We start from the raw sequence: 22,928 nt of genomic DNA on the forward strand, positions 1-22,928 counted from the left end.
ATGCAATGATGTGGAGGTGGCAAATGTCAATATTTTATTTGTAATAGAACGTAGATGACCGATCAAACGTTTAATCCGAGTAAATGTATCATTTTAAAGGAAAAATACGTTGATTCAAATTTTCACGGTGTCAACAAATCCCCAAAAAGTTGGGACAAGTAGCAATAAGAGGCTGGAAAAAGTAAATTTGAGCATAACGAAGAGCTGGAAGACCAATTAACACTAATTAGGTCAATTGGCAACATGATTGGGTATAAAAAGAGCTTCTCAGAGTGGCAGTGTCTCTCAGAAGCCAAGATGGGTAGAGGATCACCAATTCTCACAATGTTGCGCAGAAAGATAGTGGAGCAATATCAGAAAGGTGTTACCCAGCAAAAAATTGCAAAGACTTTGCATCTATCATCATCAACTGTGCATAACATCATCCGAAGATTCAGAGAATCTGGAACAATCTCTGTGCGTAAGGGTCAAGGCCGTAAAACCATACTGGATGCCCGTGATCTCCGGGCCCTTAAACGACACTGCACCGCAAACAGGAATGCTACTGTAAAGGAAATCACAGAATGGGCTCAGGAATACTTCCAGAAACCATTGTCAGTGAACACAATCCACCGTGCCATCCGCCGTTGCCAGCTGAAACTCTACAGTGCAAAGAAGAAGCCATTTCTAAGCAAGATCCACAAGCTCAGGCGTTTTCACTGGGCCAGGGATCATTTAAAATGGAGTGTGGCAAAATGGAAGACTGTTCTGTGGTCAGACGAGTCACGATTCGAAGTTCTTTTTGGAAATCTGGGACGCCATGTCATCCGGACCAAAGAGGACAAGGACAACCCAAGTTGTTATCAACGCTCAGTTCAGAAGCCTGCATATCTGATGGTATGGGGTTGCATGAGTGTGTGTGGCATGGGCAGCTTGCATGTCTGGAAAGGCACCATCAATGCAGAAAAATATATTCAGGTTCTAGAACAACATATGCTCCCATTGAGACGTCATCTCTTTCAGGGAAGACCTTGCATTTTTCAACAAGATAATACCAGACCACATTCTGCATCAATCACAACATCATGGCTGCGTAGGAGAAGGATCCGGGTACTGAAATGGCCGGTCTGCAGTCCAGATCTTTCACCTATAGAGAACATTTGGCGCATCATAAAGAGGAAGGTGCAACAAAGAAGGCCCAAGACGATTGAACAGTTAGAGGCCTGTATTAGACAAGAATGGGAGAGCATTCCTATTTCTAAACTTGAGAAACTGGTCTCCTCGGTCCCCAGACGTCTGTTGAGTGTTGTAAGAAGAAGGGGAGATGCCACACAGTGGTGAAAATGGCCTTGTCCCAACTTTTTGGGGATTTGTTGACACCATGAAATTCTGATTCAACATATTTTCCCCTTAAAATGGTACATTTTCTCAGTTTAAACTTTTGTTCCGTGATTTATGTTCTATTCTGAATAAAATATTAGAAGTTGGCACCTCCACATCATTGCATTCAGTTTTTATTCACGATTTGTATAGTGTCCCAACTTTTTGGGAATCCGGTTTGTAATATAATAATATTGATAATAATGTTTCTTTCTTATCTTGGTTTTAATAGTATATTAGTGCTCTTGTAGTGTTGTAGCAGCAGAGGTCTGCGATGTGGGTCCGTGCGTTGATTCTGGTAATGTCTTTTCTCCTCAGCGTCCCACATGTTGACCCTGTTAGCGCTGTACTCTCCCACAAACGTCCCGACTCGGCGTTCCACGTGGCATCCCACATGGTCGGGAGTGGGCTTTTCAATTAGGATATAGACAGAGGAGATCCTGATGATAAAGGGGGGATGTTGGTTCACTTTGTATGCTGCCCAGATTTTAAAGTTAGTCTGGTATCTTAGACAACACTGCTTTTAGTTAGCCTATTGTGGCTAAATGGCTATTATTCCCAGACGTATTTCGTAGCCCGTGCTCCTTCCTCAGTGGGTATACAGAGCCATTAGTTTGCACAGATATATATCTCCAGTCTTCAATCAATCCGCAATAAGTAAAATGGGAGGTGTAGTACTTTTCAGTAGTACATAAAACCCGGAATGGATTGTTTTGTCCTGATTGAAATAAATGGGTCTATTCACATTTAATATAATAGAAAATGAATGTATCAGTATAGTATTCAGTCTCATTAGGATCAAGATTTTAAATTATAATAAAAGACAAAAGAAAAATACAAGATATGTATAAGATATATATATATATATATATATATATACACACACAGGTATATATACTGTATATACTCAATAGTAGAGTATATGGCTCTCATATTAAACAAATTCATAGAGGATTGTGGGTGATAGAAGTTCTTATTTTTTATTATTTATTTTTCATTTTGTGTTTATGATATTACTGTAAGATATATCTTTCCAAATTCTCGGGGGTTGTGGAGGGATGGTGGCCCCCCAGGGAATAGAGATTAAGGTGCTGGTAGACAGCCTGACCTCCATGTCACGTCCCCAGAGGGCACCCAGCCCAGGTCAACAAGAATCCAAAAATCTCCATCTCCGCATTCAAACCCATAGTAATTATTGTATCGAATTCGAAGATTCTTCTGGATTCTACTTTGGACATGTTAGCTATATGGTTCCCACCTCTCCAGTGTCTTTTGACCTTTTCAAAGGCTATAAAGGTGAGTAGTGTCAGACCTTTATTGTGGTGTTCTTTAAAATGTTTTGATACGGAATGTTGGTTGTATCCTATTATAATATTCGATATATGTTCTGACACCCTTTTGTTAAATGGTCTCTTGGTCCTCCCAATATATTGTTTTAAACATGGACATTATAGTAGGTATATAACATCAGTTGAATCACAGGAAAGATGTTCCTTAAAGAAGACCTTTCACCAGAATAAAACTTCTAAAGTAACTATACAGACATGTAGAGCGGCGCCCAGGGACCCCCCTGCACTTACTGTTATACCTGGGCACCGCTCCGTTCTCCCGTTATTGCCTCCGGTATCTTCACAGTTAGGCTCCACCCAGGAGAACCTGCCGTCGGCTTATTCTCCCATGCTGTAGCGCTGGCCAATCACAGCGCTCAGCTCATAGCCTGAGAGAAAAAAGCCTCTCAGGCTATGAGCTGAGCGCTGTGATTGGCCAGCGCTGCAGCATGGGAGAAGGAGGCGCCGGCAGGTTCCCCTGGGTGGAGCCTAACTGTGAAGATACCAGAGGCAATAACAGGAGAACGGAGCGGCGCCCAGGTATAACAGTAAGTGCAGGGGGGTCCCTGGGCGCCGCTCTACATGCCTGTATAGTTACTTTAGAAGTTTTATTCTGGTGAAAGGTCCTCTTTAATTTGGTATGAGAACGTGTTGTGTGTTGAGTTAATTGAAGTAGATTTTTTTAGGGAAGTTGGTAGTTCTACAGTTGCATTGACCGCATCTGAAAAAGCCCTTAAGTCACAACCAGTTAGATTTAGTTTCTGTTGTTCTTCTACTTACAGTTGAGGCTACCCTTAGTCCTAAATTGGGAGCTTTAGTGTAAGCGATATATGGGTTTTTGGGTAATAGGGGTGCTATAGTTTTGTCCCTTAAAAGTTGGTGCCAGTATTTCTGAATGTTCTTTTCTACTTTTTTTGTGTTGGGCATTGAATGGTAATATAACCCTGATGTTGTCATCTTTTTCAATCTTTTTTTCTGACTTGGAGAAGAAATCTGGTATTTTCATTAATTTTACTTTACTAAGAGAGGTTTCAACTGTTTCTAATGGATAGTCTTTAGCTAAAAATTGTTGTTTCAGATTATGTGCTTCTGTTTCAAATTAGCTATCTTCTGTGCAATTCCTTTTTAATCTTCTAAACTGACTGGTTGGAATATTAATGAGCCATCTTGGTAGATGGCAACTAGAGTATAAGATGTAGTTATTTTTCATGGTGGGTTTCTACATATTAGTTTATATCTACAATCTTTATCGTTAGGTCTAAAAATTCAACCTGTATTCAACTTACATTAGTTGTAAAAGTTAGATTTATATTATTCTCATTGATTTATTTCAGGAATAGATCCAGTTTCTCTTCTGTATCTTGCCAGATGAAGATTATGTCATCTATATATCTGCGCCATAGTACCAGGCTCTCCCCCAGCAGTGGCCCAATGTTCGACTGTTCCCACTGGGCCATAAAAATGTTAGCATAACTGGGGGGCGAACCTGGTACCCATGGCCATTCCCCGTTTTTGTAGAAAGAAATCTGATTGAAACTTAAAATAATTATGGGCTAAGATATAGCGTACACCTTCAGTCACAAATTCTATTTGGTCACCATGTAGTGCTTGGTTGTAGCTGAGGTTTTTTTTTTAAGAGCTGATATACCTTGATTATGATCAATAAATGTATACAAGGAATTGACGCTCATTGTGTCCAATATCCAGTGTTCTTTGGTATTTTATGTGTTCAAGAGTTTTTATGATATCAGTCATATCCTTAATGTAGGAGGTTAATTGTTTGACTGTCGGTTGAAGGATTCTATCGATGTATTATGATAGATTGAATGTCACAGATCCGATGCCAGAAATAATCGGTCTACCGGGTGGGTGATTCATTTTTGTGTATTTTCGGTAAACAATAAAATATTATATCTATTTTGGGACCCCGTAATAAATCTGAGTTCTTGTTCCGTAAGGATACCATTATCACGTCCATGTTGGCCATACTTCAATAATTCCTTATAGTAATCGTTGATTCCTCTCATTTCCATCTCAACACATTTTCGAAAGGTGGCTATGTCATTACCCATTTCCTGTCTTGGATATTTTTTCGATTTTAATTTAAGATCAGTATGACGGCATGTTGAAGATTCTGTTTTTTCCCAGATAATGTGATTTAAAAAAAAAAAAAAATGGTATCGGGTTCTCCTCCTGTGATGTGGTGGGGTCTGGTCTAAAAAATGGGGCGTGGAAAGTGTTTTGAAGCGATTGGTGGTGGAGATTTTATATTGAGTTAGTGTATCATTATTGTTTTGATTCTCTTTCTTTTTTCTAGGTCTGTCATTGGAGTTGCTCTGTATTGGGCTTGGTGAACTATCTTTCTGAATTTGTGGACTGACTAAATGGTTGGATGTGTGTTCCACTTGTCTTCTCTGTCTTAATTTTCTATTTGGTCTATATCTTTTTGGTAATGATTTCTCATTCAAGGGTATCTAGGCTTTGTTATTGTACACTGATATATACACAATACTATTCCTCCCTTTTTTTCCCCTTTTGTAACTATTGTTTGTTTTTAATTATTAATAAATTTACATTGTATTCATGCTTCACAAATATTTAGAGTGCCATCCATCCGGTTTCTGAATACTTTTTGGTTTGAATAGGGCAGTGGGTATGCCTTTGGATAGAGCACCTTATCCATTAATCCAAATAGGTCATTTATTTATTGTCTAAATCAAACAACCCCTTTAAGCATCTCAACAATATTTTGGTTTACCCTACCATGTCTAAGCCTAAAGTAATCATGTGACATAAAGCTTTTATCTTGATGTTATCATGTGCCAACAAAAAGACTAGTCTACTTCTTTAAAGAAGTTGTCTGGGTTCTAGACATTTATGATATATCCTTAAGATCAGGTCTATTGGGGTCTGACACCCATCACCCCCACTAATCAGCCATTCACAGCAGCTTGCGTGAGGACCAACACTAATTGGACTAGTTGGAAACACAATTCTGTCTACTGGAAGTGGCAATGTTGGAACTGCAGAGGATCAAACAGGTGAGTAAAGCTTATATTACACATGCAGATAATCTTTCTGATCATCGCTAACAAGTGTTCGTATGAATGCTCATTAGCAATGATCTAGCAGTGTGATACTGCCACTGATTACCCACTCATTCATCGGGCAATTGGAATCTTTCAACAGGTTTAAAAATCCTCATTTGACGGCGGCAGATCGTGCTCTGTGATTACTTACTTAATTTTTGAGGATTCTTGGGAAGCTCTTTTCAATTTACCTTTTCCATTTTAATGAGGAAAGCATCAACAAAGTCTCTTGGATTATTTGGATCTAAAGTCTTCTGGTTCATTATTACTTTCTCATTGACAAACTGGTTAAGTCTATCCAATGATTTATAAATCTTCTGATGTTGCCCAGGAATAAATGTCATCAATCCAGGAAACATGTCATATATCTAGTGAAGAGTAGGAAGAATATTATATTATGGTATAATAATAATAATAATAGTCCTATTTACATAGTGCCAACATATTTCACAGCACTTATAGTCAGTAATGAACATTTCCTGCTTTTGGCAAATGTGGGAGCCACGTGCTAAATGGGCTCAACTAATAGACATCATAATTAAAAAAACATGTATTACTGCTGTTGTGCCCTTCTGTTGGTTCAAAGAACAAAAAGGAGGAAAATACCTTCTGTCGGTTCAGCATATACCAGAACAGTCATATTTTACTACTAGCCCCTGGGCAGGAGTGTCTACTGTTCAGAAATTTCTGGATAGTACGTAAGAATAGGCAAGTTTTTTACAGTGAAAAAAATTGATGTGTCTTTTGAGGCTGGTGGTACTTGACTAGAATATTTTGGTGGTAATCATAATCATTTCACAGCTTACAGTAATTGCTGGTAATGAGTTCTCACCAATATATTGAGCTATAAACCTGTATTACTTTTTACAATTTGTCCGTAAAAAATGTTGGCTGTCTGTGATTTCGGAATCAGTTGCCCGAAAAAAAAGAAAAATTCTGGTTGGTTCCTGGTTTGCTTTCATAAGTTCTCTACATGATGTACAGTATTGCTTTGCTTTATTCTTACCTGTCCCCAGATTGTACTGGCAGTCAGAAATGTCTCATATATACAGGTCAAAACCGTAGTGATATCTGTGTCCTCATATTCACAACGATCTCCAAACATAATTGTGAAGATGACGTTACAATGCGCTCTACTGAGACACTGTCGAGGATCGAAGAATGATCCTAAAAAGGATGTTTTGAAATAGTTATATTCTTTTACTTACGTTACAACTGCATTTTATTTTAAGTTTACAGAGCCATAAATACTAGAGGACAATTGGTTAAATGAAATCCATCACTGTGATCTTGGATAGTGTTGAGTGAACTTGTGTTTTCAAATTCAGCATACAAGGTTCGGGTAGCTTAATCCATAACAGTAATTCTTAGATAACCCGAACCTGAATCTTATATGCTGAACTTGAAAACACAAGTTCACTCATAGAGGCTTCTATGGGGCCTGTGAATAAAAGGGGCCCGCAGTGAACCAAAGGCCCCCTAAATAGCATCCCTGTCATCAGTGGGGAAAGCTAAAGGACCTGTGGTGATGTTGTAACACCCCAGAGTTGTGTTACTGCGTGCCTCTACCCCGCTACTGTCTTCTAAGAGCTTTTATATTGTCATCTGATATAATTAAAATTATGTCTCCACAACTGTGCATTTAAAACCTATGTTAAATGTAAATTTCCTTGTAATTTTCCATGTTCACCAGCAGGTGGCAGCAATGCATTGGTAAGGTTCTAGTTACAGTTTAGTATATCTAGGCTGGAATGTTTCATTCCAGCTTAGCTCCCCCTCTGTGAAGGTGTGGACTGTTCCCACATCCTGCACCTTGGGTGGAGAAGGAAGTTAGAATTAGTGTAGCCCATCCCCTGCTAGGGGTAGGGTGTGTGTGTAGGAGATCCCCTGCAAAGGGAAGAAAGACAGGATCTTGTCTCGGCTGAGACATTGATCAAATACCCAGACTGAGCCCTGCAGCCTCAGCTGGATAACACGAAAGCAGACAACCTCCAGAGTTCCAGGACAAAAGCATTACCTGAGAGCCTATCTGTGAGTAAAGTCCTGAGACCTAGTGAAGCCATATTACTCCTCAGCTAATCAGGCCCCACAAAACAGAAGGTACAGTTCAAAGCAGAAGATAAATTCCTGCCACAGTTACAGAAGTACTAAGCAGACGTCTTATCCTGCAAGCTCCAGATTTATAGTGCAGAAGATTTATTCCTCCCAATGCTTGCCAAAACCTGCTGGGACCAAAGACCAAAGCTGTATTCTGTTTGGATTCAAGTTATATTCAGTAAAGAAAAGTTTAAACTTCATCTAAGGGTCTGGACTTCATTTCTGCTGCAAAATTCCTCTATTACTCCTACTATCACTACGCTCATATTTATTGCAAGTGAGCCAGGAGCTCGAGTCCAGCCATGCCCGGGTAGGAGACACCGTTGACACAATTATCATCACCTATAGAGACATTAAAGGCCATTACACCACTCTGGCATTCCTTACCTGGGATGTGCGTTATAACACCTTGGGAGGGTCCTGTGATAGTACCCTGCGCACGCTGCAGTTGGCATAATAAACAAAACATAGACTATTATCTACACCTGACCCAATCATTGCATAATTTGGCGTCAGCGTATACCCGTATCCTGCTCATTGCAATGTCATCACAGGTTCTGTACATCTAGTAAGGGAACTGCACAAAGAATGGTTGAGTTAGTTCCCAGGTTAGATAGGAGCATCTGCCAGGAGCTGTGTTGACATCATCTTCAGCATCACAGGTCCGGTACATCTCATGAAGGAACTGCACAGAGCATTGTGTAGTTCCATGGCACAATCAGATTTGCAATATCTCTTGTGAAAAGTTTAGAAGGATTAGCACAGATTATTGTTGGATGTACTACAACTACTATTTTGTACTCAAGTAAAAACAGATGCTTATTTTTCTTCCTCTGGCTTGGTTTCCTGACTCCTACAACACCATAAGCTGGCCATTGCACTACTACACCTCCTGCCAGGCACCCATACAACCACCAACGTTGAAGTCACCCCAAACTACCTCCAGGCAGGAGCCCCAACTACAGGGAATTCCTCAAGGGAAGAAAGGGTGCACTCTGCTCTCACTGCACCGCCTGAGGGAAACCACTGTGACACATCCTATAGTCAGAACCTCCCATGCTCCACTCCAACTCTTCAAGGGCTCTGGAAATAAATGTAATTGTGCTGTGAGATTCTGTTGATCACATTTCTGTAATCACATTTATCTTTAGTTTTCAGTGCTTTTTCTACTAACCTGTGGTTTTCCTTAACTCTGCTATCAGGTAACAGGTTTCCTCCTTGATCAGATCCTCAGTACTCCTTTTGCCAAGTCCAAAATCCCGTAAGGTAGAGAGACAAAAGCGTCTGAGATCCCTCCACCTCCCAATATTATTCGTAAATGCAAGTCCTAAGAAAAAAAAATAGCTTGTTTATTTTTAAATATTGGGTCCTGGGGGAATTTCATTTACATAACCAGTTAAAAACTGTAAGTTAACTCAGTGCTCCCCAACCTTTTTTGCACCAAGGACCGGTTTCATGCAAGACAACTTTCCCAGGGACCGGGGGGGGGGGGGGGATCTAGGGGGAATCTGGTCAACACTGACTGATTCACACGCATAACAAAACAAAGGTGCATATTAAAATATACAGGGAGTGCAGAATTATTAGGCAAGTTGTATTTTTGAGGATTAATTTTATTATTGAACAACAACCATGTTCTCAATGAACCCAAAAAACTCATTAATATCAAAGCTGAATATTTTTGGAAGTAGTTTTTAGTTTGTTTTTAGTTTTAGCTATTTTAGGGGGATATCTGTGTGTGCAGGTGACTATTACTGTACATAATTATTAGGCAACTTAACAAAAAACAAATATATACCCATTTCAATTATTTATTTTTACCAGTGAAACCAATATAACATCTCAACATTCACAAATATACATTTCTGACATTCAAAAACAAAACAAAAACAAATCAGTGACCAATATAGCCACCTTTCTTTGCAAGGACACTCAAAAGCCTGCTATCCATGGATTCTGTCAGTGTTTTGATCTGTTCACCATCAACATTGCGTGCAGCAGCAACCACAGCCTCCCAGACACTGTTCAGATAGGTGTACTGTTTTCCCTCCTTGTAAATCTCACATTTGATGATGGACCACAGGTTCTCAATGGGGTTCAGATCAGGTGAACAAGGAGGCCATGTCATTAGATTTTCTTCTTTATACCCTTTCTTGCCAGCCACGTTGTGGAGTACTTGGACGCGTGTGATGGAGCATTGTCCTGCATGAAAATCATGTTTTTCTTACCTTGCAGACTTCTTCCTGTACCACTGCTTGAAGAAGGTGTCTTCCAGAAACTGGCAGTAGGACTGGGAGTTGAGCTTGACTCCATCCTCAACCCAAAAAGGCCCCACAAGCTCATCTTTGATGATACCAGCCCAAACCAGTACTCCACCTCCACCTTGCTGGCGTCTGAGTCGGACTAGAGCTCTCTGCCCTTTACCAATCCAGCCATCTGGCCCATTAAAACTCACTCTCATTTCATCAGTCCATAAAACCTTAGAAAAATCAGTCTTGTTCAGTGGTGGTCGTCTTTCAGCCTTTCTTACCTTGGCCATGTCTCTGAGTATTGCACACCTTGTGCTTTTGGGCACTCCAGTGATGTTGCAGCTCTGAAATATGGCCAAACTGGTGGCAAGTGGCATCTTGGCAGCTGCACGCTTGACTTTTCTCAGTTCATGGGCAGTTATTTTGCGCCTTGGTTTTTCCACACGCTTCTTGCGACCCTGTTGACTATTTTGAATGAAATGCTTGATTGTTCGATGATCACGCTTCAGAAGCTTTGCAATTTTAAGAGTGCTGCATCCCTCTGCAAGATATCTCACTATTTTTGACTTTTCTGAGCCTGTCAAGTCCTTCTTTTGACCCATTTTGCCAAAGGAAAGGAAGTTGCCTAATAATTATGCACACCTGATATAGGGTGTTGATGTCATTAGACCACACCCCTTCTCATTACAGAGATGCACATCACCTAATATGCTTAATTGGTAGTAGGCTTTCGAGCCTATACAGCTTGGAGTAAGACAACATGCATAAAGAGGATGATGTGGTCAAAATACTCATTTGCCTAATAATTCTGCATGTAGTGTATAGCACTAAGTATGAGGCGGCTGGGGCCACTGTATGGGGCCAAAAGGTGATATTATATTGAATGGGTGAATGGGGCCACAAAGACATGTCATTATACTGTAAAAGACGGCTGGGGACAAAGTGACATTATGCTGCATAGGGTGGGCCAAATGTTGACATTATACTGCATGCGGTGGGCAAAATTGTGACATTATACTGCATGGGGGTGGGCTAAATGGTGACATTATACTGCATGGGGGTGGGCTAAATGGTGACATTATACTGCATGGGGGTGGGTTAAATCGTGACATTATACTGCAAGGGGGTGGGCCAAATGGTGACATTATACTGCATGGGGGTGGGCCAAATGGTGACATTATACTGCATGGGGGTGGGCCAAATGGTGACATTATACTGCATGGGGGTGGGCCAAATGGTGACATTATACTGCATGGGGGTGGGCTAAATGGTGACATTATACTGCATGGGGGTGGGCTAAATTGTGACATTATACTGCATGGGGTGGGCCAAATGGTGACATTATACTGCATGGGGGTGGGCTAAATTGTGACATTATACTGCATGGGGTGGGCCAAATGGTGACATTATACTGCATAGGGCAACAATCCCCCCTATACAATATCTATTCAGTGTCTGCATGACATAAATAGCTGAGTGCTTGCTGGGCTTTGTAGTGCACTTAAGGCCATAGGTTGCTTAGCTAACTTATATTATGATGCAAACACAAAGCATCGCCTACCTCAGGCAGTAACAGTGACAACCCCATGACAGCAGCGAGGGCCCACACAGCACACAGGGTCATGCACTGCAGGGAGTCACCAGCCAGAGTAATGTACAGCAAGCCACACTAACCTGAAAACAGTACACTTCTAACTGCGCTAAACCCAACCCCCAATCTATTTTTAGCCAATCAGCATTTGTCTTACCACTAACCAATCAGCGGGCCTGTTATAACTGCTCTCACATCAGGTTTACATGACTGACTGGGATTGGCTGGGAGCAGCTGCCTGAGGGATTGTCATACTGGTATGGAGATTGCTGGCACCTGCATTTCTCCTTGTCTATATTGCCGCAGCCCGGCAAGCAATCATCCAGGGCCAGGTCCTGGGCCGCGAACCGGTGGTTGGGGACCACTGCGTTAACTGATCTAGGTGTAGATTAGAGATGAGCGAATTTTTTGAAAATTCAATTCACCGGTTCGCCAATTTTTTGGGATAAAATTTGGTTTGATCCGAATATATTTGAGGAGAAATTTTGTAAAAAAAAAAAAGGGTATTTCCTGGCTGCAGAGAGCCTTTATAGTGGTGTGGAACACTGTGCCTTGCAGTAACATGAATAGGGAGTCTGCTTTGGTAGTGAAATACTGTGAGTCCGTATGACATGTAGATGACAGGAGTCGCTCTTAGAATCACTGCACACTTCACTTATTTGGGCAGTCACGGGGCCAAAACTGACCAAATAACTCAAGTATGAACTCGCGACAGGAAGAAGCGCACTCCTTTTACACCGTCGTCAGCTGGTTCCACATTTCAAGTAGAGCCCCCTGACAGAGTGGAGATGGTGTCAGCAGTAATTTTGTGTTGACGTTACTGATTATTTTGTGTAACACCCCAGAGTTGTGTTACGACACTCTCTTACCCCTCTACTATCTATTAAGAGCCTTAACCTTGTCATCTGAAATGATTTTACATTATGTCTTCACAACTGTGTATTATAAACCATGTTAAATGTTTATTGTTGCAATTTCCATGTTTACCAGCAGGTGGCAGCAATGTGTTGGTAAGAACTTAGGTTCAGTTTAGTATTTCTAAGCTGGAATAGTTCATTCCAGCTTAGCTCCCTCTCCGTGAGCAGGGTGGGCTGTGCCCACATCCTGCAGTTTGGGTAGAGAAGGAAGTTAGACTGAGTGTGCCAGCCACCCCTGTTGGGGAAGGCTGTGTGTTTTAGGAGCACCCAGATATAGGGAAGAAAGCCAGGATCTTGTCTCGGCTGAGACATTAATCAGGTCCCCAGCCTATGCCGTTGTCACAACCAGACAGCTGAGAAGCTCTGACAGAGGCCTTTCAGAACCCCCTCCTTGACTTCTGTGTTGTGGTATTCAGCTCCTCCTCTCATTAGCGTCTCTCAGCTGTTACGTGTTGGACTAATTGTTTCCCTTTAAATTCTTCCCCAGAATGCTTTTCTGGGCGGCTTATATTTCTTCCTGGAGTATGTGTGCTTGCCCATCTGGTTCTCCTCTCCTCCACAAAGTTAAGTGTTACACTGTTATCTGTTATTTTCTGTTTGCTGGATCCCAGGTGACCCTGACTCCCTCCGTGTCTGGTGTAGGGAGCCGGTGGTCGTGTCCCCTCACTATTGTAGGGTGCTCAGGGCTTTATAGTCAAGGTTCGTGGATATGCATACCTCCACCATTTGGATCTATGCATAGGCTGAGCAGCCAGGGAAAGTGCCAGGTCTTCTACAGGGTTCTCCCTTTCGTTCCTTAGCTTTTGGATCCAGCGAGACATTTATGCATGTTGTTTTGCCTTGTTACCTGTACACATTCCGTGACATTATAAGCCGCCAAAACCGTCTTAAGCATGGATCCGGTTTCACTTTTGGCTGAACGCTTCCAGGGTCTTTCATTGGAGGTAGCTGACCTCCGTAAGACTTTTTCTCAGCTTCAAGTGACCGGTTCAGCTTGCGTTCATGGAGCTTGTTCTGAGCCTAAGATCTCGCTCCCGGATACGTTCTCCGGGGGTAGTGAGAATTTTGTGCGTTTTAGAGAGGCTTGCAAACTCCATTTTCGCCTTCTTCCCCATTCTTCTGGTGATGAGGAACGGAGGGTGGGGATCATTATATCGCTGCTCAGGGGTAACGCTCAGTCCTGGGCCTTTTCGCTGCCGGAGGGGGCACGGCCTCTCCGTTCAGTGGATGAATTCTTTTTAGCCCTGGGTCAGATATATGATGATCCGGATCGTATTGCTCTGGCGGAGTCTAGACTACGTCTATTATGCCAGGGTAAACAATCCGCAGAAATATACTGCTCAGAATTTCGGAGTTGGGCAGCTGATACTGGTTGGAATGATGCTGCACTCCGAAGTCAATTTTGCCATGGTCTTTCAGAGGGATTGAAAGATGCATTTGCCTTTCATGAAAGGCCTATTTCTTTGGACTCTGCTATGTCTCAGGCCGTTCGTATTGACAGGCGTCTTAGAGAGAGAGGAGAGATCTCTCCTTCCTGTCATACTCGGTCCCAGGACTGTGCAGCGGTCCCATTCTCTGCGCAGGGGTCTCAGTCGCTGTCAGCCCCTTCTGAGCAGGAGCCCATGCAGCTGGGGTTTATTGCTTCTGACAATAGAAGATTCAGCCCGCATGGGAGGGTTTGTTTTTGTTGTGGAGGTATTAATCATTTGGCAAATATTTGTCCCTCTAGGAGATTCAGGCAGTTCTCTGGGTATAATAAAGAAACAAAGAGGAAAAAATCTTTGAAAAATGTTCCGTCTGTTACTATTGGCAGGATTGAGGCGGAGATTGAAGATTTTCCGTTTGCTTGTAGTTCCCGTTTTGTCCTGCCGGCTAGGGTGGCGCTAGAGAGCAAGAACATTTTTTGTGAGATTTTTGTGGATAGTGGAGCAGCGGTCAATCTCATTGATAATCACTTTGCGATAACCCATGGTTTCCAGGTGTGCGCTTTGAGAAAGGATATTCCTGTATTTGCTATTGATTCCGCTCCACTTTCTCAGAAATCATTAAAGGGCATAGTTCACAATATCCGTTTAATTGTGAGTGATGCTCATGTTGAGGATGTGTCATGTTTCGTCCTTAGCGGTTTGCCCACCCCGCTGGTGTTGGGGCTGCCCTGGCTCACTAAGCATAACCCCACCATTGATTGGCAAGCGAAGCAAATAAATGGTTGGAGTGACTTTTGCAGAGAGAATTGCCTCATGACATCTGTTTCTGAGGTTGCTACTAAGACTATACCATCTTTTCTCTCTGAATTTTCGGATGTCTTCTCTGAGAGTGGAGTTCAGGATTTGCCCCCGCACAGGGAGTACGATTGCCCTATTAATCTCATCCCAGACGCCAAGCTGCCTAAATCTCGTTTATACAATCTTTCCCAACCTGAGAGGATCGCTATGCGTGCTTATATCTCTGAGAGTCTGAGAAAGGGACACATACGACCCTCGAAGTCACCTGTTGCCGCTGGTTTTTTCTTTGTTAAGAAAAAAGATGGTTCTTTGAGACCTTGTCTGGATTTCAGGGAGCTGAACAATATCACAATTCGTGACCCTTATCCGCTTCCTCTGATCCCGGACCTATTTAACCAGGTTGTTGGGGATAAAGTCTTTTCCAAATTAGATTTAAGAGGGGCATACAACCTGGTCAGGGTCAGAGAAGGGGACGAATGGAAGACGGCCTTCAATACCCCTGAGGGCCATTTTGAAAACTTGGTTATGCCTTTTGGTTTGATGAATGCCCCAGCCGTTTTCCAGCATTTCGTGAACAGCATTTTTTATCATTTGATGGGAAAATTTGTATTGGTGTATTTGGATGACATTTTGATTTTTTCTCCCGATTTCAAAACTCATAAGGAACATTTACGTCAGGTCTTGCTCATCCTGCGGGAGAATAAATTATATGCGAAACTGGAAAAATGTGTGTTTGCGGTTCCAGAAATTCAATTTCTGGGGTTTCTTCTCTCCGCTTCTGGTTTTCGCATGGACCCAGAGAAGGTCCGCGCTGTGCTTGAGTGGGAGCTTCCTGAGAATCAAAAGGCGCTGATGCGTTTTTTGGGCTTTGCCAATTATTACAGGAAGTTAATCTTGAATTATTCTTCTATTGTTAAACCACTCACTGATATGACCAGAAAGGGGGTAGATTTTTCTTCTTGGTCAGTAGAGGCGCGTAAGGCTTTTTCTGATATCAAGGAGAGTTTTGCTTCCGCTCCCATCTTGGTGCAACCTGATGTTTCGTTACCCTTCATAGTTGAGGTTGATGCTTCTGAGGTGGGTGTGGGGGCGGTCTTGTCTCAGGGTTCCTCTCCTGCCAATTGGCGACCGTGTGCCTTTTTCTCAAGAAAACTCTCCTCCGCAGAGAGAAATTACGATGTGGGAGATAGGGAATTGTTGGCCATCAAGTTGGCTTTTGAGGAATGGCGCCATTGGCTAGAGGGAGCCAGACACCCTATTACCGTATTTACTGACCATAAAAATCTGGCCTACTTGGAGTCAGCCAAGCGTCTGAACCCGAGACAGGCCAGATGGTCGTTGTTCTTTTCTAGGTTTAATTTTGTTGTCACGTTCCGCCCTGGAGTTAAGAATGTGAAGGCAGATGCCCTGTCACGTTGTTTTCCGGGAGGCGGGAATTTTGAAGACCCGGGTCCCATTTTGGCTGAAGGTGTGGTGGTCTCTGCTCTTTTTCCTGAATTGGAGGCAGAGGTGCAGGCAGCCCAGTCAGAGGCTCCTGATCTTTGTCCTCCTGGGAGGTTGTTTGTGCCTCTCGCTTTAAGACACAAGATTTTTAAAGAACACCACGATACGGTCCTTGCTGGGCACCCGGGGGTAAGAGCCACACTGGATCTCATCGCTCGGAGATTCTGGTGGCCTGCGCTTCGTAAGTCGGTTGAGGGTTTTGTGGCAGCCTGCGAGACTTGCGCTCGTGCCAAAGTCCCTCATTCACGGCCATCAGGTCCTCTCCTTCCCTTACCCATTCCTTCCCGTCCTTGGACACATCTGTCCATGGACTTTATCACGGACCTGCCTCGTTCCTCGGGGAAGACTGTGATTCTGGTGGTGGTGGACCGTTTTAGCAAAATGGTGCATTTCATTCCTTTTCCTGGTTTGCCCAATGCTAAGACGCTGGCGCAGGCATTTGTTGATCACATTGTCAAATTGCACGGTATTCCTTCAGACATAGTCTCTGATAGGGGCACGCAGTTTGTTTCCAGATTCTGGAAGGCTTTCTGTTCTCGCTTGGGGGTTCGGTTGTCATTCTCTTCTGCTTTCCACCCGCAGTCGAATGGCCAGACAGAGCGCGTCAATCAGAATCTGGAGACATATCTGCGCTGTTTTGTGGCGGAGAATCAAGAGGATTGGTGTTCTTTTTTGTCCCTTGCTGAGTTTGCTTTAAATAACCGTCGTCAGGAGTCCTCTGATAAGTCACCATTTTTTGGTGCATATGGGTTTCATCCACAGTTTGGGACTTTCTCGGGAGAGGGGTCTTCTGGTTTACCTGATGAGGACAGATTCTCCTCGTCTTTGTCATCTATTTGGCAAAAGATTCAAGATAATCTAAAGAGCATGAGTGAGAGATATAAGCGTGTGGCTGATAAGAGACGTGTGCTTGGTCCGGACCTGAATGTTGGTGATCTGGTGTGGTTGTCTACCAAGAATATCAAATTGAAGGTTCCCTCCTGGAAGTTGGGTCCTAGGTTTATTGGGCCTTACAAAATCCTGTCTGTCATCAATCCTGTTGCATACCGTCTTGATCTTCCTCAGACTTGGAAGATCCATAATGTTTTTCATAAGTCCTTATTGAAACCTTATGTTCAACCCATTGTACCCTCGCCTTTGCCTCCTCCTCCGATTATGGTTGATGGGAATCTTGAATTTCAGGTCTCTAGGATTGTGGATTCTCGTCTTGTCCGCGGTACTCTTCAGTACCTTGTTCACTGGGAAGGGTATGGTCCTGAGGAGAGGATGTGGGTCTCAGTGACGGACATTAAAGCCTCTCGTCTCATCAAGGCTTTCCATAGGTCCCATCCTGAGAAGGTGGGTTCTGAGTGTCCGGAGTCCACTCGTAGAGGGAGGGGTACTGTCACAACCAGACAGCTGAGAAGCTCTGACAGAGGCCTTTCAGAACCCCCTCCTTGACTTCTGTGTTGTGGTATTCAGCTCCTCCTCTCATTAGCGTCTCTCAGCTGTTACGTGTTGGACTAATTGTTTCCCTTTAAATTCTTCCCCAGAATGCTTTTCTGGGCGGCTTATATTTCTTCCTGGAGTATGTGTGCTTGCCCATCTGGTTCTCCTCTCCTCCACAAAGTTAAGTGTTACACTGTTATCTGTTATTTTCTGTTTGCTGGATCCCAGGTGACCCTGACTCCCTCCGTGTCTGGTGTAGGGAGCCGGTGGTCGTGTCCCCTCACTATTGTAGGGTGCTCAGGGCTTTATAGTCAAGGTTCGTGGATATGCATACCTCCACCATTTGGATCTATGCATAGGCTGAGCAGCCAGGGAAAGTGCCAGGTCTTCTACAGGGGTCTCCCTTTCGTTCCTTAGCTTTTGGATCCAGCGAGACATTTATGCATGTTGTTTTGCCTTGTTACCTGTACACATTCCGTGACAGCCGTGCAGCCTCCGCTGGATAAAACAGCAGACAACCTCCAGTTCCAGGAAGAAAGCATACCCTGAGAAGATAACTGTGAGTAAATTCCAGAGACCCAGGAGAAGACATATTTCTCTTCAACTAGTCAGTACCCATACAGCAGAAGATAGAAAGTGCAGAAGCCAAATTCCTGCCACATGTTTAGAGCTACAAAGCAGACGTCCTTTCATGCAAGCTCCAGGTTAATAGAGCAGTAGATAAATTCCTGCCAACCATTGCTGAAAGCTTGCTGGGACCTAAGACTAAAGGTGTACCTTGCTTGGATGAAAGGTACCCTCAGTAAAAACGAGTTTGAACTTTATCAAAGGTCTGGATCTCAATTTCTGCTGCAAAATCCCTCTATTACTCCTCCTATCACTACACTCACTTTATTGCAAGTGAGCCAGGAGTCCATTCGTACCCAGGTAGGAGACACCGTTGACACAATTACCACTACCATACAGAGACATTACACCACTCTGGCATTCCTAACCTGAGACGGGAGTTTTAACACCTTTAAAGGGCCCTGTGACAGTACCCTGCGCACGCTGCAATTGGCGTCACGAACAAACATAGACTATTATTTGCACCTGACCCAGACATTGCATAATTTAGCGTCAGTGTGTATAACCCGCATCCTGCTCATTGCATTTTGCCTTTCCTCTGATTCGTCAGAACTAGAGATGAGCTAATTTTAAAAAAATTGGGAAAACTTTGAAAGTGTCCCCAAGTGCAGTCACAAAAACCATCAAGCGCTACAAAGAAACTGGCTCACATGCGGACCGCCCCAGGAAAGAAAGACCAAGAGTCACCTCTGCTGCGGAGGATAAGTTCATCCAATTCACCAGCCTCAGAAATCGCAGGTTAACAGCAGCTCAGATTAGAGACCAGGTCAATGCCACACAGAGTTCTAGCAGCAGACACATCTCTAGAACAACTGTTAAGAGGAGACTGTGTGAATCAGGCCTTCATGGTAGAATATCTGCTAGGAAACCACTGCTAAGGACAGGCAACAAGCAGAAGAGACTTGTTTGGGCTAAAGAACACAAGGAATGGACATTAGACCAGTGGAAATCTGTGCTTTGGTCTGATGAGTCCAAATTTGAGATCTTTGGTTCCAACCACCGTGTCTTTGTGCGACGCAGAAAAGGTAAACGGATGGACTCTACATGCCTGGTTTCCACCATGAAGCATGGAGGAGGAGGTGTGATGGTGTGGGGGTGCTTTGCTGGTGACACTGTTGGGGATTTATTCAAAATTGAAGGCATACTGAACCAGCATGGCTACCACAGCATCTTGCAGCGGCATGCTATTCCATCCGGTTTGCGTTTAGTTGGACCATCATTTATTTTTCAACAGGACAATGACCCCAAACACACCTCCAGGCTGTGTAAGGGCTATTTGACCATGAAGGAGAGTGATGGGGTGCTGCGCCAGATGACCTGGCCTCCACAGTCACCGGACCTGAACCCAATCGAGATGGTTTGGGGTGAGCTGGACCGCAGAGTGAAGGCAAAAGGGCCAACAAGTGCTAAGCATCTCTGGGAACTCCTTCAAGACTGTTGGAAGACCATTTCAGGTGACTACCTCTTGAAGCTCATCAAGAGAATGCCAAGAGTGTGCAAAGCAGTAATCAAAGCAAAAGGTGGCTACTTTGAAGAACCTAGAATATGACATATTTTCAGTTGTTTCACACTTTTTTGTTATCTATATAATTCCACATGTGTTTTGATGCCTTCAGTGTGAATCTACAATTTTCATAGTCATGAAAATAAAGAAAACTCTTTGAATGAGAAGGTGTGTCCAAACTTGTGGTCTGTACTATATATATATATATATATATATATATACACACACAGTATAATGTCCTCTTTTGTGTTAATTAATTTACACGGTTTAGTGTCATCTGCAACTAATCATACATTACTGTGCATGCCTTCTACAAGATCATTTATACATTTTTTGAAGAGAATAGGCCCCAATACTAACCCCTGTGGTACCCCTCTAAACAGTGATCCATCTAATACTGACCCTGTGGTACCCCACTATTAACGGTGTACTGTCTAATACTGACTCCTGCAGTACTCCACTAGTAATGGTAACTCAGGGTATGTTCCACAAGGAACTCCTTACCTACTAGTATGTGTCAACTATTTAGTCACTTTATGTGAAAATTACCACTCTCTAAATAGGTGATAGTCATTGCAAAATACAATGAAGCAGATACTCACCATAATTTTTGTAAAACTGATCCCAGGCTGGCATACCTCCCCGGTTTATGAAATCATCACCTTTGTCAACATAAACTTCTTTCACAAGCTTGTACCCAGTGACAACCACGACTGGACGAGTTCCCAGATAGACCGTGAACACATTGCCATACTTCTTCCGGAGCTGAATTAGATGATAAAGGAGTTCATACTTGTAATGCTGCTTATAAGTATTAGAAACAGAAGACATGCTCTACTTAGCTTGCTTTTATAACTCCCTTTTTATTTTTATCTAGGCTCTCATAGAGTACTATTTTTGTGGAGACCACCAAAGCTGGCGTAGGGAGTCTTAGGACACATTTAAATGGGGCAGATATGATCCAGGCTTGCATATAATTAAAGGGGTTTATCAGAGAGTAACAAATGCTCCCCTATATGCCGGGCCCCTCACACTGGTTCTTTTTACCTGGCTCCCACTCCTGGTCCCTGCACCACTGCTGCTGCTTCCCCCCATGCGCGGATGAAAACCTCCGGTGTCGTGGGGGAGGGGGGCAGTCAATGGCAGGGGTCGAGCCTCCCTAGCATGCCCAGTTTGCTAGAGAGGCTCGTCCTCATTACCGCCTGCCATTGTCTGCTCCCCCAACACCAGATCCTTTCATCCGCGCACGGGGAGAAGCAGCAGCGGTGGTGTGGGAGTATGGGGGAGCATTTGTTAGCTTTGGATAACACCTTTATATGATAAATGTTTTACTTAAAAGAGTTGATTAGGATGAGGGTCTACTTTCCAGAAACAGCACCATTCTTGTCAACGGGTTATGTCTGGTACTGTAAACTACAGACGCAACCCACAGTCAAGATTGGTGCTGTTTTGGGATAAAAGCAGACTGATTTTCGTAATCCTTAGTCCTGGAGAATAGCTCTAAGAATGTTTTTTTTTCTTCAGATTCCAGTGCATACATTTAGAACAACTATGAAGAGTAATATGCATTGCATCACTTCCATTTCTTCACACTGCCAAGGCCTCAGGGCATGAATGTCACAAGACTGTAGGGTGTAAGTTGCTTTATTTACTGCTATTAACAGCTATGTCTTCATATTGTACTAAATAGTAGATACATTACTGCAAAAAATCCATAATACTATTTTCAAAAACAGTGATCTTCCAGTACAGGACTGCAGCATAAAGGGACCTCTGGGCAGACCTGCCAACCACATTGGAGCCCCATTTGTAAACATTAAGGGTATGCAAATCTGCAGTGTTATACAGAATCACCAATGTGGATGAGATATTAAGAAATCTCAGCCACATGCTGAAAGAAAATCTGTTACATAAATCCACTAACAAATTTGAAGTATATTCATCCCATTTGGACATACTCATACAATGGGAATGGTCACATAGCGGCTACTTTGCCTGCAACAATAGTTAAGTTACATCAATTGTGTACTGTATAGATACCTCCCAAAACTACTCTGTTCACCACGAACACCCATAGTCCTGGCTATGGTAGTTGTTCTGCCCAGCAGGGTTAGAGAATCATTACAGATCACGTCTGCCTCAGTCTTGGTATTTCTGAAGTGTTTAGTGTGGTTATAGCACCATCTAGCGGTGTTAAACTACTGCATTGTGGGAGTGCAAAGCATCCTGGGAAAGAGAAATCTCCAGGACACATCAGCAGAGCTGCCCTATGTATGTCTCCTTCTCAAACTCCACTATCCTTGTAAAAGCATATCTAGTGAGAGATCTACCTTTGTTTCAGGGACATGATGTTATGCAGAGCTGTTCATTCAGTTGTAATTGTTATTCAGGGAGTTATAACTGTTAGTTGTTAGACATGTAATCCTATGAACATGCAACCATTATACCATGTGCTTCAGTGTTAATGTCATGTTTAGGGATGAGCGAACTCGAACTGTATAGTTCGGGTTCGTACCGAATTTTGGGGTGTCCGTGACACGGACCCGAACCCGGACATTTTCGTAAAAGTCCGGGTTCGGGTTCGGTGTTCGTCGCTTTCTTGGCGCTTTTGTGACGCTTTCTTGGCGCTTTTTGAAAGGCTGCAAAGCAGCCAATCAACAAGCGTCATACTACTTGCCCCAAGAGGCCGTCACAGCCATGCCTACTATTGGCATGGCTGTGATTGGCCAGAGCACCATGTGACCCAGCCTCTATTTAAGCTGGAGTCACATAGCGCCGCCCGTCACTCTGCTCTGATTAGCGTAGGGAGAGGTTGCGGATGCGACAGTAGGGCGAGATTAGGCAGATTAACTCCTCCAAAGGACTTCACTTGATTAATCGATCGATCTGCAGCTGTGCATCATTGAGCTGCTGAAATTCAAATGCTCACTCACTGTTTTTAGGCTGCCCAGACCGTTTGTCAGTCACTTTTTTCTGGGGTGATCGGCGGCCATTTTGTGTCTTGTGCGGTG

General features: G+C 43.2%; 1 protein-coding gene across 1 annotated transcript in view; it reads right to left on the bottom strand.

Annotated features, from left to right (window-relative positions):
- LOC122923001 (cytochrome P450 2G1-like) overlaps nucleotides 1-22,928 on the bottom strand; it is a 77,255-nt gene that overhangs the window by 22,244 nt on the left and 32,083 nt on the right. The window contains exons 2-5 of the mRNA XM_044273790.1: nucleotides 20,520-20,682; nucleotides 9,048-9,200; nucleotides 6,783-6,943; nucleotides 5,968-6,144 (exon numbers count right to left, since the gene is read on the bottom strand). Of these exons, the coding sequence (XP_044129725.1) occupies nucleotides 5,968-6,144; nucleotides 6,783-6,943; nucleotides 9,048-9,200; nucleotides 20,520-20,682 (654 nt within the window). The remainder of the gene's footprint in view (nucleotides 1-5,967; nucleotides 6,145-6,782; nucleotides 6,944-9,047; nucleotides 9,201-20,519; nucleotides 20,683-22,928) is intronic.

This window comes from Bufo gargarizans, unplaced genomic scaffold (assembly GCF_014858855.1).
Source record: "Bufo gargarizans isolate SCDJY-AF-19 unplaced genomic scaffold, ASM1485885v1 original_scaffold_1145_pilon, whole genome shotgun sequence".
In the NCBI taxonomy this organism is placed as follows: Eukaryota; Metazoa; Chordata; class Amphibia; order Anura; family Bufonidae; genus Bufo; species Bufo gargarizans.